This window comes from Pelobates fuscus, chromosome 2 (genome assembly GCF_036172605.1).
Source record: "Pelobates fuscus isolate aPelFus1 chromosome 2, aPelFus1.pri, whole genome shotgun sequence".
Taxonomy (NCBI): Eukaryota; Metazoa; Chordata; class Amphibia; order Anura; family Pelobatidae; genus Pelobates; species Pelobates fuscus.
In genome coordinates, this window is record NC_086318.1 from 10,174,008 (window position 1) to 10,189,707 (window position 15,700).

At 45.4% G+C, this 15,700-nt stretch overlaps 1 protein-coding gene across 1 annotated transcript in view; it reads right to left on the bottom strand.

Annotated features, from left to right (window-relative positions):
- Positions 1-4,440: 4,440 nt before the first annotated feature.
- The window catches only part of KIF3C (kinesin family member 3C), a 59,028-nt gene continuing 47,768 nt past the window's right edge, over positions 4,441-15,700 (bottom strand). Inside the window, exons 4-8 of the mRNA XM_063441936.1 lie at positions 9,833-9,951; positions 9,475-9,591; positions 8,412-8,529; positions 7,837-8,012; positions 4,441-6,840 (exon numbers count right to left, since the gene is read on the bottom strand). Of these exons, the coding sequence (XP_063298006.1) occupies positions 6,747-6,840; positions 7,837-8,012; positions 8,412-8,529; positions 9,475-9,591; positions 9,833-9,951 (624 nt within the window). The 3' untranslated portion in view covers positions 4,441-6,746. The remainder of the gene's footprint in view (positions 6,841-7,836; positions 8,013-8,411; positions 8,530-9,474; positions 9,592-9,832; positions 9,952-15,700) is intronic.

Here is a 15,700-nt window from a genome sequence, read left to right on the forward strand (position 1 = left end):
TCTTTTAGATGTGAAGTAGACCTAGATAGGTCAAGCGAGATAGGGCGCCCCCTATTGCATAGCTATACATATGTACAGTGAATTATAAAACGTAACCTTTAATGGTGACTGTTGAGTAAAAAAACCCTTTGTGGAGAGTTTTAGACAAAAGAAAATAATAATAAACTTAAAATAGGAGGATGAGTGTCTGGATAGGGGATAAGTATCCTAGGGGTGTTACCCACAGGATGTAAAGCTCAGTACAGCTACAGATCCCCCCAACCTGTATATTCTGTCTCACAGAGGCAATCCTTCACGGGATTGTACAGTGTAAAAATGAAAAAGTTAAACCAATCCTGTAGTCACTATGTACAGTCCCAGTGCGGTGCTTGCTTGCAACACCAAGTATATATACACGTGGGAAAACCTGTGACACAAAGTAGTGATAGAAGCGGTTTAATCAACAATGTAATCGAAGGCTAGTCAGAGTTTAGCAGATCGATGGATACAATATAACACTCTGTATACCATCTACTGCACTGCTGTTGCTGGACGGGAACAAACAATGGGAGGGGAAAACTTCAGATCTATTGGTCAGTTCTCCACAGAGCTGAACCAGCACGGAGAATGACGAGATCTGACGAAAAATATACCACACAACCCCATCACCCACGATTTCCCCGTCCCCTTATTCAAATCGTTCAAAGGTGCACAGCCCAGAAAAACTGACTAGCTAATCTTCCAAGGAAACTATACAGGTCGGTTCCCAGACTTGAACTATCCTTCCTACTGCTACCTAACACGTGTTTCGGCGCTACAGAACGCGCCTTCGTCTGAGGCTAAACAGTGGGTCAAGTCAACGGGAGCTCCTTAAATAGCCCATTATACTCAGTACATGCTGGGGGTATGAGTGCAGCGTTCGCACCAAAACTGGTCGAACACCGGTAAACTCCGCCCTTAGTGACGATTCCTATTCCGATTGGATGTCTGGATCGTGTGTCTATTAACCATATACTTGCCAAAATTATCTGGCCGTTAGGTTAGACACAACAAAATCCAGACGGGTGCTTGCAGGATATGAAGATATCCCCATCTAACATACAGATAGAGAACCACCCTGTGAAATTAATAAATCCATTAAACTGGGACAGGGTCATCATAGTACCTGGTCCAGTATTAAGTCCTGATTGGCGATGAATGGACTCCAGTTGGGGCAGTCTCTGAATGGGGGTGATCCTTTCTTCAAGGTTGCCTAGATCATTACATACGGAGGTGTTGGGTCGGTATCTGGATGCTTATCAAGCATAGATACCAAGGAGAGTGTGGTCCAGGTCACCTCCTCTGCGACCTAGGGTCACCTTTTCTATCCCTGCGAACCTAACACCTCCTGGGTCCCCGTGGTGTTGATTTCTTATATGTCTCGCTACAGGGGTGTCCCTCTGGTTCCTAACTGAGTGTACATGTTCCATGATACGTCTCTTAAAGGGGCGGATCGTTTTGCCCACGTATCTGAGGCCACACGTACAACTCAGAAGGTATACCAGGCCCTTGGTACTGCAGTTAAAAAACTGCTTGACATTACAGACCACTTGGTCACATGAGTCTGTGAGGTGCTTGGAGTCCTTAAAAGAGAGTGCTACTGGATCTACAGGTTCAAATCATTGGCCCCCAATGGATTAAATGAGGGGTTTACGTTTACCCCCTTTATTGATAAACATTAGCACCCGGAAATCATATTTCTGTAATCATTGTATATATGTACATATTGTTTATTTAGACTGTATACACTATTATATATATTTTTAATTCACTTATTCTTAGTCTAAGCTCCGGTGAACCTCCAAATCCCACACACATCTGCTGGGCTACATTGAAGAAATAACTCACACTCACTGGCATACGATAGTAGCCCCCCTTACCGTGGGGCTAATCCTATACTGTCAATATGACGCCGTGTTTGTGGACACTTCACTAAATAAATAAATACCAACTCTTTGTGCAGCCATCAAGTTTCTTTATAATAGGAACGAATATGCCCCCTCCTCTCTTTGTGAATTTTGAATTTTTTCTTCTTCTGATACTGTAATCATATATACTTGAGAGTTGGTATCTATGCTTGATAAGCATCCAGATACCGACCCAACACCTCCGTATGTAATGATCTAGGCAACCTTGAAGAAAGGATCACCCCCATTCAGAGACTGCCCCAACTGGAGTCCATTCATCGCCAATCAGGACTTAATACTGGACCAGGTACTATGATGACCCTGTCCCAGTTTAATGGATTTATTAATTTCACAGGGTGGTTCTCTATCTGTATGTTAGATGGGGATATCTTCATATCCTGCAAGCACCCGTCTGGATTTTGTTGTGTCTAACCTAACGGCCAGATAATTTTGGCAAGTATATGGTTAATAGACACACGATCCAGACATCCAATCGGAATAGGAATCGTCACTAAGGGCGGAGTTTACCGGTGTTCGACCAGTTTTGGTGCGAACGCTGCACTCATACCCCCAGCATGTACTGAGTATAATGGGCTATTTAAGGAGCTCCCGTTGACTTGACCCACTGTTTAGCCTCAGACGAAGGCGCGTTCTGTAGCGCCGAAACACGTGTTAGGTAGCAGTAGGAAGGATAGTTCAAGTCTGGGAACCGACCTGTATAGTTTCCTTGGAAGATTAGCTAGTCAGTTTTTCTGGGCTGTGCACCTTTGAACGATTTGAATAAGGGGACGGGGAAATCGTGGGTGATGGGGTTGTGTGGTATATTTTTCGTCAGATCTCGTCATTCTCCGTGCTGGTTCAGCTCTGTGGAGAACTGACCAATAGATCTGAAGTTTTCCCCTCCCATTGTTTGTTCCCGTCCAGCAACAGCAGTGCAGTAGATGGTATACAGAGTGTTATATTGTATCCATCGATCTGCTAAACTCTGACTAGCCTTCGATTACATTGTTGATTAAACCGCTTCTATCACTACTTTGTGTCACAGGTTTTCCCACGTGTATATATACTTGGTGTTGCAAGCAAGCACCGCACTGGGACTGTACATAGTGACTACAGGATTGGTTTAACTTTTTCATTTTTACACTGTACAATCCCGTGAAGGATTGCCTCTGTGAGACAGAATATACAGGTTGGGGGGATCTGTAGCTGTACTGAGCTTTACATCCTGTGGGTAACACCCCTAGGATACTTATCCCCTATCCAGACACTCATCCTCCTATTTTAAGTTTATTATTATTTTCTTTTGTCTAAAACTCTCCACAAAGGGTTTTTTTACTCAACAGTCACCATTAAAGGTTACGTTTTATAATTCACTGTACATATGTATAGCTATGCAATAGGGGGCGCCCTATCTCGCTTGACCTATCTAGGTCTACTTCTCAACTAACACATGTATGTGAGGGTTACCCCCTGTCCTGGTCGCCCCCAGACACACACCCAGTTGCTTCCCCTTTCTTTGGGTATCCAACTACTCCATCTCTTTTAGATGTGAGTCGGTTTGTGTCAGGAGTGTGGGTCTCTTTTAGATGTGAGTCGGTTTCTGGCAGGAGTGTGGGTCTCTTTTAGATATGAGTCGGTTTCTGGCAGGAGTGTGGGTCTCTTTTACATGTAAGTCGGGTTCTGGCAGGAGTGTGGGTCTCTTTAAGATGTGTGTCGGTTTCTGGCAGGAGTGTGGGTCTCTTTTAGATGTGAGTCGGTTTCTGGCAGGAGTGTGGGTCTCTTTTAGATGTGAGTCAGTTTCTGGCAGGAGTGTGGGTCTCTTTTAGATGAGAGTCGGTTTCTGGCAGGAGTGTGGGTCTCTAATGGATGTGAGTCGGTTTCTGTCAGGAGTGTGGGTCTCTTTTAGATGTGAGTCGGTTTCTGTCAGGAGTGTGGGTCTCTTTTAGATGTGAGTCGGTTTCTGTCAGGAGTGTGGGTCTCTATTGGATGTGAGTCGGTTTCTGGCAGGAGTGTGGGTCTCTATGGGATGTGAGTCAGATTCTGGCAGGAGTGTGGGTCTCTTTTAGATATGAGTCGGTTTCTGGCAGGAGTGTGGGTCTCTTTCAGATGTGTGTCAGTTTCTGGCAGGAGTGTGGGTCTCTTTTAGATGTGAGTCGGTTTCTGGCAGGACTATTGACATATTCATTCAGTATTGTGATAACTCTAGGGAGAAGCTCACTTGATGTTCCACCTGGTGGTTGGTCATGATGGAATTAGTTCTAGAAGATATGCTGTATTAAATCAATCGTCAGATTACTATCCTAGTACCTCAAGGTACTTGTGTGACGTTCTGATGAAGGTTGCCTTCCTGAAGCCAGAGTGTTCTCAGCTTCACATTATGGAAGGGGATGTTTCTTTGGACAACGCTTGTGTTATATAGATTTGTACATAAAAAACTATTTTAGATAGAAATTTTCTGGTGAACGGAAAACTAATACCAAACAATAATAGGACAACCAGAGGACGTGCTAGCGTAACATATTAATATTTTATTTCTTATATTGTTTATTGGATCTCTGGGTGACGCTCCCCCTTTTGCTCACATAAAGTGTCAATATTTGAGCTTATTTCAGGCCCCTGAGCATCATGGGATATACAGTGCTTCGCTTTCTACATAGACACCAAATTAAAACCCAAACTGACAAGTGGTGAAAGTTTGCAAAAGTAAACTGGAAGCTACCTGGCTGTGAATGTGTTGGGAGAGGGAGCAACCTATCCCCCCCTCCAAGAAACCATCTCTTAATTCCACCGAAATATGAACATACTGGGGACAGTGCCACCAAACTGTGAGACTTCTTAAAATGTGACATCATAAACTCACTCACTGGCCTCACTCCGGCTGATACTAAAATTCCACGTCGTTCCCAAACAATACACAGAGAAACCACGAATATGGGAAGAAATCTTCATCTTTAGCACAATTTCAGAGTGGTAAGCAAGACCGTGGCACAGGCTGATCCTGATATGAACAGTACCCTTCGCGCGCTGTTCTTTAACCCCTTAAGGACCAAACTTCTGGAATAAAAGGGAATCATGACATGTCACACATGTCATGTGTCCTTAAGGGGTTAAACAAGCGGTAGACTTTTAAAACTGCATAGAAATACTCAGTATTATTGCACAATGTGACATTTTCACAATAACCTTCACAGACGATTATTTTATAACCCCATCAACTCATTTGTGATGCACCCGGTGAGAGCTCACGAATAATTCCCAGCATGACTTGCTTAGCATAGACGGACTTCTTAAGCGTCTCTTGGGCCTGCAAAAAAATAAAGGGTGGAACCAACAACCCCATTCTAGATTCCTATAGTTTTCTAGAGGTCAGATAAAAAAAAAATCAGCTTCAAGTATAAAATGAAAGTCAAGCAAACTGTTCCTGGTAACATTGGCCCTTCAGTCAAGCTGTGTTATGATGGTGGAGATCCACTGATCTTGCTATGTGCTATTGTTTAGATGACAGGTATCGTGGGATCTGGATATGGGGCGCACCATGTGCACTAAGGATACCAATAATGTCCCCCCTTCCAGTAATGAATTGAGGGATGACTTGTGCCATTAGGGGGCTGAATCTCCATTCTCCCATCCTTAATCCGACCTTCGATTGACTAAACTGTAATCCATATTTCTTGTATTAGATTTTCAGAATCCAATCCTGAAGGAATACGAGAATTATCTGCTAATTATTTCCACCCCAGCAAAATAAGACACCCAAGTAACAACAAGAGTAGAATTGGAGTTAAGCTTCTCAGTTATATGTCAGGACGGTCATAATGACGGGGGATTTGCCTAATGGTGGTCATAAAGTGGTTATAAAGACACATTATAAGCAGAGAAATTCACATTGGCCAAGCACGGCTTTACAATTTGAGTCAAATTTAAAGTTGTTACAATTATTATAGTTATTGTCGCCATTAATGATTTTTGAACTTGACAAATGTCCGCAGATTATTAAGAAGAATCCTTCCTGGTCAAGATTTATTTTGCTCCACATAACGTGCGTGATAACATGGTGTAAAAATCGTTCTTTCTTATAATAATAGTAATAATAAGCAAGTCATCAGATGCGGTGTGTTGTATGGTGATAAGCCTTTACGATAAGGCACTGGAAGTTTGACTTTTGAGCCACAATCATGTTATCTGACCTAACGGAGGAGTTAAAAGGGAGGGATTCATAGCCGTCTGTGCCTTATGCTACATACATCACTAGCCGTAATCCTGAAGAGAAGAGAGTAGCAGTGTTGGGGTGTTTATACCAGAAGGAGCTGAAGATATACAATTTTCAGGCTGGATACACCAATAAATTGATTATTGGGTGAGCAGAGCGACTGGAATTGCAATGTAGAGACATATATCACTGAGCTCCACTTCACCGATAGAACACAGGGACTAACATCACCACTGGCATAGCCCGCAAAGTGTACACTCCCACGGACAAAAAAGATAAACAGCCAACAGATTGCAAGCTCTTCTTCCAACAATAAATCTTCTGGGTTGCCAGGGAGCTGCAAGACACAACAGTGATTGCCCTTATACCAGCCATCAAAAACCCAAAGTGCTGTAAAATGGTGGCAGGGCCTATTTAAATAAATAATAAATAAATAAATAAGGTTAATCTTAATCCTCAAGTATAACTGCTCCTATCGTCCTCGGTTGAGCTGCCAGCTCCAGGCGGAGGTAACAGTTGTGAGAAGCCAGTGGCTGCTTCATGGCCAAGTTGGATGCTAAGCATGGTGTAAGGTGTTGCGCTTGGCTGGAGCTGTGAAGGGATGTCAGGCGTCACTCATGGGTAGGTGACAAAGGACGCCGTTGGCTGCTGGAGGACAATGAGATATGGGTGGTTGATGACGGGAGGAGGCGAGCCTGCTGACACCTGGAAACAGAAGAATGGAATTTATATTTGCAGATAGTTATTCGTAACACAGTACCATAAAAAGTTAGAGAGAACTATTTATAATGTTTGTTTTTTGAAGGAACCAAAATAAATGTTCAGAGCTCCTCTGTCAGACTTCTCTGGTGTCTACATTTAAAACAAATGCAGATTTCGGTAAATCAGACTCCGTAAAATCTTTAAACAACACCCACGCAACTCAAACCTATCTCCTTTCCCACTGGAAACACTCCAAAACAAGTTTGTTATCATGATACTCAGAATCCTCTCTGTTCTCAATACTTAAATAATATAACAACAAAACAATATAATACAAATTATACACAGCACTTTATCTGATGTCATGTACCCAACCAAGTTATAATAGAGAGGAAAGACGTATCCAGAAAGGTTTAATAATAATGGCAGAGACTTTATTTCCCCTCTTCGTTATGCTTATCTTCATTCAGATGCTTCACACATTTGATTTTGTCCAAAAATGTCTGTTACTGTCTCCTGTCTAACTAATGTATTGTATCTACCTTTATGTTTCTGCACCAGTTTGTGTGCCTAATTAATGTAAATAATTTTAAAAAAGTGGTGGAAAAAACTATTTAAATAAAATAAATATCAAAGATGTTCCGATTAAAAATTTATGCATTCATAAAAACTATTAAATAAAAGTATTACTGGCAGAAGATTTACGTCAATGAAACCACTGAATATTTTTTACCAGGACCTTAAACTCACTGAGGCCTTGGAGGCCAGTCCGAGTTTTACTTGGTTGGACATTCACCAAGTACCTTACAAGACCAGTGGATGGTTTAAGACAAGCTGGTCGGGCGTCTTAGGAAATTAAGTCTAGAAATATTTGTGGTGTCAAGGCTGAGCATCGCTAGTTTAAGAGAACAATAGCACGGGATTCACAAGGATCTGAAATTCTTCCTGGACAGGAAAATGGTTATTGGTGATAAGAGAACAATGCAGAATGGGACTTACCAGGACCTTGATTTCCGGACTCGGGCTGCAGCAGGACGTTCCATGAGACTGTCTAAGCGGGTCAACCTCTCCAGATGTACAGCTCGGGGGTCCTGATCCGCTCGCTCTCTGGAGAAGTCCATCTCAAACACAGCCGGAGGTGTCAGATCAAGCTCAAGGAACATAATATTCTCAGCCTTTAAAATAATTTCACAGAAAAATAAGCATGTTTGGATTTGCACAATTTATTCTGGCTACCCACATACCCAAATGGAGTTAAACCAATATCATAAAAAAATAAAATAAAAGAAAGGAGCGGGTGGGATTTAAGAACAGGCTGATGGGGCAGAATAGAGAAAATTGGTAAATATGGGGGCCTGGAAAATCCACTAATTTTATGTATTCTTTAAAGTGGGACAAGCCACAATTTCTATCATCATATGGACCTACCAGCACCTCTTCCAAAAATGAAAATTCTACGGCATGTGTTCAGCTCCTCCACTTAGCTGAATGAGGATCATCAGCAGACATCTTTCTTTATCACAATCCTACAGTTTTGTCTCTGAACATGAAACATTTAATCAGTGGTAACTCACCCGGTACCTGGGATGACACCCCATCACCATGGCAACCCTGGCATACTGGCTGATTGGTCTCTTGTACCCCACCGCGGACAATGGCCGCCTCTTCATGGTGCTCCCACCTTGGTTACCACTGAAGAGGAATGGACACCAGAAACATTCAAAGCGCAGAAAGAAAGAATTATCCTAAGTCTGGGGGATTGTGTTGTAAAATGAATGATCAGAATATCCACTCGTCTGCTATCTATGATAAGATACGGCCAGTGGAAAGTCATCTCTGAAGAGTGAGCCATGGACCGCCACTGACCCTGTGTTTGTAGGCAGCAGCTTATTGCAATGATAGCCATACAGCTGATATCTGCAATAAACCGGGGACTTGGCAGGGATGGTTTCAGAATTGGTCAGCAACTCTGGACTGTTAACCCATTACCTTCTAGTTTCTCACCGGAAATCTTGTTTTTTTCACACTCTTGGGAAGCTGCATGACTCGCCGGCACTGTAAAGGCTAACAAAATATAGTGCCGAACAAAGTCTTTTTTGACCTATATTACTATTTAACCATCAGTTTAAGACTCTGTACAAAGTGTGAAAGTTGAAATCACTGCTGTCCTTCACCTAATGTGTGCATTGTGCACTTGGTACCTGCAAGCCTCCCAGACAGATATAGAGGGTAAGAGATCACAAGTAAGTTCCTCTCTCCTCCTCATATATGTTGTAGATAAACTAAATAAGTAATTGAATCACACTGATGTCAGTAACGTATTAGTTCTCTAATTTCCAATAAGCTAACATTTAAGTCATTGAATAGATTACAATGTATCTATAGTCGGCAATCCACTCTGTAAACCCAAATCTTTGCTGTGGTGAGTACATTTCAGGCCTGGTTTGTGGCGTATGACTTAAACGGATTATATTATTGATGATATTGATGTATATTTTCTAGAGAACACTTCATAAATCATACAATGTACATACATGTAAATATTTCCATACTGCAACAAAGTTTAAATATGTATTTATTTCACGTCTGCCAAAATCCCTATACACTACCAGTGACGTAGATGTCCTGAAAACTTACTTTCCCGGTGGGACGAGCGGCTGAAATTTCCACTGATCCTCCTCGGAATCGTAGTAAAGTCTGTTCACTATCTTATTCTTCTCTTCCGGAGGAATGAAGTTCTCAATAATCAGGTATCTAGAGAGAAAGAAGAAAATACAATAAATGAGTCCCAGCAAAAAAAAACAACAAAAAAAAAAACGGTTAGGATACCCATTAGTCACCATAACCACTTCACTGGTTATTATGTTATTATGGGGTGGAAATGTTCATTTAAGGGTTATTAAGTGATTTTTAAAGCCATTCGATTTCTTTACATAACATAGGGATATGTTTTATTGCGCCACACGTGGGGGTATAGATGGAATTTAGGATTTACCTGAATTTGAGCTCCCGGGTCTGTTCATTCTGAGCCTGTTCTAGGTCTTGTCTCACTCGCACATATTCATCGTGCTGATCCTGTATCTCTCCCTTCACAGCCTGGAGCTTGGCGTAGAGCTGGAACAGAGAGCAGGAACTAGTGAGCCCTACCTAGAGTTCTAATCCTACAGACTGTACATACTGTGTGTTATCTGATAATAGAGCTAGAACAGAGAGCAGGAACTAGCAAGCCCTACCTTGAGTTCTAATCCTATAGGCTGCACGAACTGTGTATTATCTGATAATAGAGCTGGAACAGAAAACAGGAACTAGCGATTCCTACCTAGAGTTCTAATCCTACAGGCTGCACATACTGTGTGCTATCTGATAATAGAGCTGGAACAGAGAACAGGAACTAGCGATCCCTACCTAGAGTTCTAATCCTACAGGCTACACGTACTGCATATTATCTGATTATAGAGCTGGAACAGAGAACAGGAACTAGCGATCTCTACCTAGAGTTCTAATCCTTCAGGCTGCACGTACTGCATGTTATCTGATAATAGAGCTGGAACAGAGAACAGGAACTAGCGAGCCCAACTAGAGTTCTGTGGCAAATCTAGCCACTTCTGGACTACATTCAGTACAGGTTGTCCGTAGGCTGAAGATATACTGTGTAACGTTAAATGTATATGTATTGTCCTATGGCCGTTCGCATGCTGGCAGCCGTATGCTGCCAGCATACAAAGCATTCATACGACGAAACACGGCTATCCTGGCCGTTCGCCGTACAAATGTGGACTCCCCAGGTAGACCACACACTCACAGGTCGTGTGGCACCAATTAACCGGTTGCAACATTGTTGCAATCGGTAATTAAGGGCTCTCCTAGGTGGCCGTCGTTCGACTACCGACCATGCGGCGGTCGGCCATCTTGGATCCTTTGTCTCTGCAGCGGTGTTCGGTCGTCGAGAGCCTGGAACTGAAAACGGCTACTCAATGATCCGAACACCGCTGGACTTCTAGAGCGTTCGGGAGTTCCGCGTTCGGTACATTATATGTCCCGTACTTATTCGGTACTTTTAAAACCACTTTAATGTTTAACTGTATTATGTGCGGCGTTCGGTCAATTCAGCTGGGATCGGAGCGGTATTCTCACAAAGTGTGCGCTCCGACCCCAGCTATCTACCGAACGTTCAGTTATTCCGAAGTACCAAATATTGTGTGAATTATGGATTTTAATGTCAATTGTCGGTTTTGCTGCACGAGGGGATAATCCACTTAATCGTCCATTTTAGTGGGAGTATCCTTCTCGTGCAGCAATGCCTGTTGGGAAAGTCACAATGCATGTTGGGAGAAATCCCCTGGAATTACTGTATGGAAACCCCTTGCATGGGGAACTGTATAAATATGCTGCCTGTGAATAAACCGAGTTAGTTGACTCCCAAACTGTGTTTCGTCCGGTTATTGGGAGGATTGGGAATATTGCCGTGCTTTCTATTCTGACTGTGGATTTCCTGAATGTACCAACGGATATCGTATGCTGTTACACTGCATTCCGTTACAATTGGTGGCAAGCGACGGGATCCGAACCTTACAGCCAAAAAAGCAGCGTTCGTGTAAACTGGAACTACCGAACAAGGAAAGCAAGGGCAATTCGTATGGAGATTGATTATACCATACTAAAACGACAGACTTTAAAAGAGCTACTGGAAGCCAGGGGTAAGATAGCCAGCAACAAATCTAAGGCTGTGCTGATCGCTGAACTGATGGAGGGAGACAGAGCCCGCAGCGCTACACCCCCACCAGCCATGGAAGAGACCCCATTCCAAAAAGAGCTACGAACCAGGTTGGCGTTCCTACCGCAACCAGTACCGCTGGAAATATTGACCGTGATGGTATCGGATGTACAGGATTATCTGATGGCAACCAGCACACCAGCGACACCGCCTAGGGCAGAGTCTGTTACTGCCTCCACCTACGGACAGGTAAAGCCCAAAGTCCCACATCACGCATTTAAAGCGTTTTGTGAAGAAAAGGACGAAATTGATGGGTATTTGCAGGACTTTGAGCGGCTGTGCGATTTGCACGATTTGGAACCCGCAACATGGGTGCCGCTGCTGGCAGGCAAATTATCGGGTAGGGTGGCTGAAGCCTACCGTGCTGTACCCCGAGAGGACAGCAAGGATTACCCTAAAGTAAAGAGGGCGATCTTGGAGAGGTATGCTATTACCCCAGAGGCATACCGGCGGAAATTCCGGGGCTTGCGCAAGCCTGAGAAAGATTCTCATGCAGAATGGGCGCACAAGCTGGACCAAGCATCACTAGGCTGGATACAGGCCAGCAACGCTACTAACATGGAGGAGTTGAGGCAGTTAATGCTGCTGGAACAGTTTTTTAATGGTGTGTCCCCAGAAGCACAAGAATGGGTGAGAGACCGTAAACCACTCACCCTACCCGAAGCCGCTAAATTGGCGGATCAGCATTTTGATGCCAGGAGGCATCACGGTGCCCAAAATAAGACTCTCCCTCGGATTACAGGGCCCCCCAGTAATTTTATCCCTACCGGCCCCACCACACCCCTGCACAGGCCGGCACTGAATACTCCACCACCCCCCTCCCGATACAACGGCCGGGCTAACATTCAGTGTCACACCTGCAAGCAGTGGGGACACATTTCTCGAGAGTGCACCCAAAACCGGAGCCGACAAGCTTGGAATCAGGTGCGACAAAATTTGGCACCCAGGGCTGCTGCACACCATTACCAGGTAGCGCCCGCCACCCAAGAATTGCTGAGCGCTCAAATTGAGGAGCCTCTAGGGGTGCTGCACGAAGTAATGTCAGTCCGAGCCACCGACAACCGACAACATCATCGGCAGTTAGTAACCCTGGAGGGGAAGGAGGTACAAGGGCTCCGGGATTCGGGAGCCACTTTAACTTTGGTTGCTCCACATTTGGTACCGGGCGCAACCCACACTGGCGGCTCCGTGGCAGTACGGGTGGCCGGGGGAGCAGTATACCGGCTACCTACTGCCAAAGTTCATTTGGATTGGGGTGTGGGAGAGGGGACTGTAGAAGTGGGGCTGATGCAGAATTTACCTGCCGATGTTGTACTGGGGAATGACTTGGGCCAAATGACTTCCGCTTTTATCCCCCAGGCTCCGTACCAGGAGGCCCTCCCCGTAACCACCCGGCAACAGGCTCGCACCACGGCTACACCGATACACTCTGAGGCTCAGGTAAGAGACCATGTTCCCCAACTGACCACCATGTCCGGGGATACCCCGACTACCTTCGCGACCGAAGTCCAGACCGATCCCACTCTCCAAGTATATAGGGACCGGGCACAAACAGACCAAGCAGGGTTAGAGGGGGAGCGGTTCATCTGGGAGAAAGAGTTGCTATACCGTGTCACGGCAAAAGATGTGGGGGGGTCTGTCACCTTAACTAATAAACAGCTAGTGGTACCCCAGAAGTATAGACAAGAGCTGCTGAGAATTGCTCATGACATCCCCTTGTCAGGACACCTAGGGATGACCCGTACCCGATACCGTTTGACACATGCCTTCTTCTGGCCCGGGATCTCTCAGGATGTGCGCCAGTATTGCACCTCCTGCGACGTCTGCCAGCGTGTAGGTAAACGAGGGGATCGCCACAAGGCCAGGCTATGTCCCCTACCTATCATAGCAGAACCCTTCAGCCGAGTAGCGGTGGATATCGTAGGGCCCCTGCCAAAACCCAGTCCCTCTGGCAAAAGATATATCTTAACTATAGTGGACTACGCCACCAGGTACCCCGAAGCTGTGGCCCTCTCTAATATCCACGCTGAGACCGTAGCGGAAGCATTAATGAAGGTATTTTCCCGAGTAGGGTTTCCCCAAGAGATAATCTCAGACCGAGGGACCCAATTTACGGCCGAAGTTACCCAACATATGTGGAAGGTGTGTGGCATTAAGCCAATAGTTAATTCCGCCTACCACCCCCAGTCCAATGGGCTATGTGAGAGGTTCAACGGGATGCTGAAGCAGATGCTTCGGACGTTCGGGGAAACCCACAAAGACTGGGAGAGGTTTCTGCCTCACCTACTCTTTGCCTATAGAGAGGTTCCCCAGGAGTCGACAGGATTCTCCCCGTTTGAACTACTATTTGGGAGGAGGGTGCGGGGACCCTTGAACTTGATTAGGGAACACTGGGAGGGGGAGAGTACCACTAACGAAACCCCTATCATATCATACGTCCTGGAGTTCAGGGACCGTCTGGAGGCGCTAACTCAGGCCGTACACACCAACCTCCAGGCGGCCCAGCAACGCCAGCGACGCTGGTACGATAGAGGAGCCAGGGACCGCAGCTTTCAGGTGGGACAGAAGGTTTTGATCTTAAAGCCCGTCCGCACAGATAAGCTGCAGGCCATCTGGCAAGGCCCATATCAGGTAGTGGAGCAGCGATGCGACACTACCTATGTGATCGGCCCCTGCTCAGGGGTAGGGAAGAGGCGCATGCTCCACGTGAACATGCTCAAGCCCTACCATGAGAGGATTGAGGATGTGACGGCAATCTGTGCCTCCTCCTTAGAGGACCAGGAAAACTTGCCCCTACCCGACCTACTAGAACCCGAGGAACAGATAGAGCCCTCCCGGGGAGTTCAGCTGGGGGAGCGGCTAAGCCCCCAGGAGCGTGCCCAGGTACAGGAGCTGATTGTAGCCAAGGGGACTACCTTCTCCAATTTACCTGGATACACTCCGCTAGCCACCCACCGAGTGGAGACCCCGGGACAGCTACCTATGCGCCAGGCTCCATATAGGGTTCCGGAATCCGTCCGTACCCATATGAAAGCCGAACTAGACGAAATGTTGCAGCTAGGGGTTATCGAACCCTCCGATAGCCCCTGGGCATCGCCGGTAGTCCTGGTACCTAAAAAGGATGGCACCACCCGATTCTGTGTTGACTACCGGAGGCTAAATGACAAAACGGTGTCTGATGCCTACCCGATGCCCCGAATAGACGAGCTGTTAGATAAGATGGCACGGGGCCAGTATCTCACTACCATTGATTTGTGTAAGGGGTACTGGCAGATCCCACTAGCCGATGATGCCATCCCCAAGTCGGCGTTTGTCACTCCGTTTGGCCTGTACCAGTTCAAGGTCATGCCTTTCGGGATGAAAAACGCTCCGGCTACCTTTCAGCGGATGGTAGATCGGCTACTGGACGGTTTTCAAGAGTATGCCTGTGCCTATCTGGATGATATAGCCATCTTTAGCCAGACCTGGGAAGACCACCTACACCACATAGGGGCGATCCTAGATCGCATTGGGGAAGCTGGGTTAACGCTAAAACCTAGCAAGTGCCACATAGGTATGGCCGAGGTGCAGTATCTGGGCCACCGTGTAGGGTGTGGGCCCTTAAAAAGTTACAGCCATATTTGTACGGACAACCTTTTTCCTTACTCACAGATCACAACCCTCTTACCAGGAAAGGTTAAAGGATCTTAACATGTATAGCTTGGAGGAAAGACGAGACAGGGGGGATATGATAGAAACATTTAAATACATAAAGGGAATCAACACAGTAAAGGAGGAGACTATATTTAAAAGAAGAAAAACTACCACAACAAGAGGACATAGTCTTAAATTAGAGGGACAAAGGTTTAAAAATAATATCAGGAAGTATTACTTTACTGAGAGGGTAGTGGATGCATGGAATAGCCTTCCAGCTGAAGTGGTAGAGGTTAACACAGTAAAGGAGTTTAAGCATGCGTGGGATAGGCATAAGGCTATCCTAACTATAAGATAAGGCCAGGGACTAATGAAAGTATTTAGAAAACTGGGCAGACTAGATGGGCCGAATGGTTCTTATCTGCCGTCACATTCTATGTTTCTGTGTTTCTATGT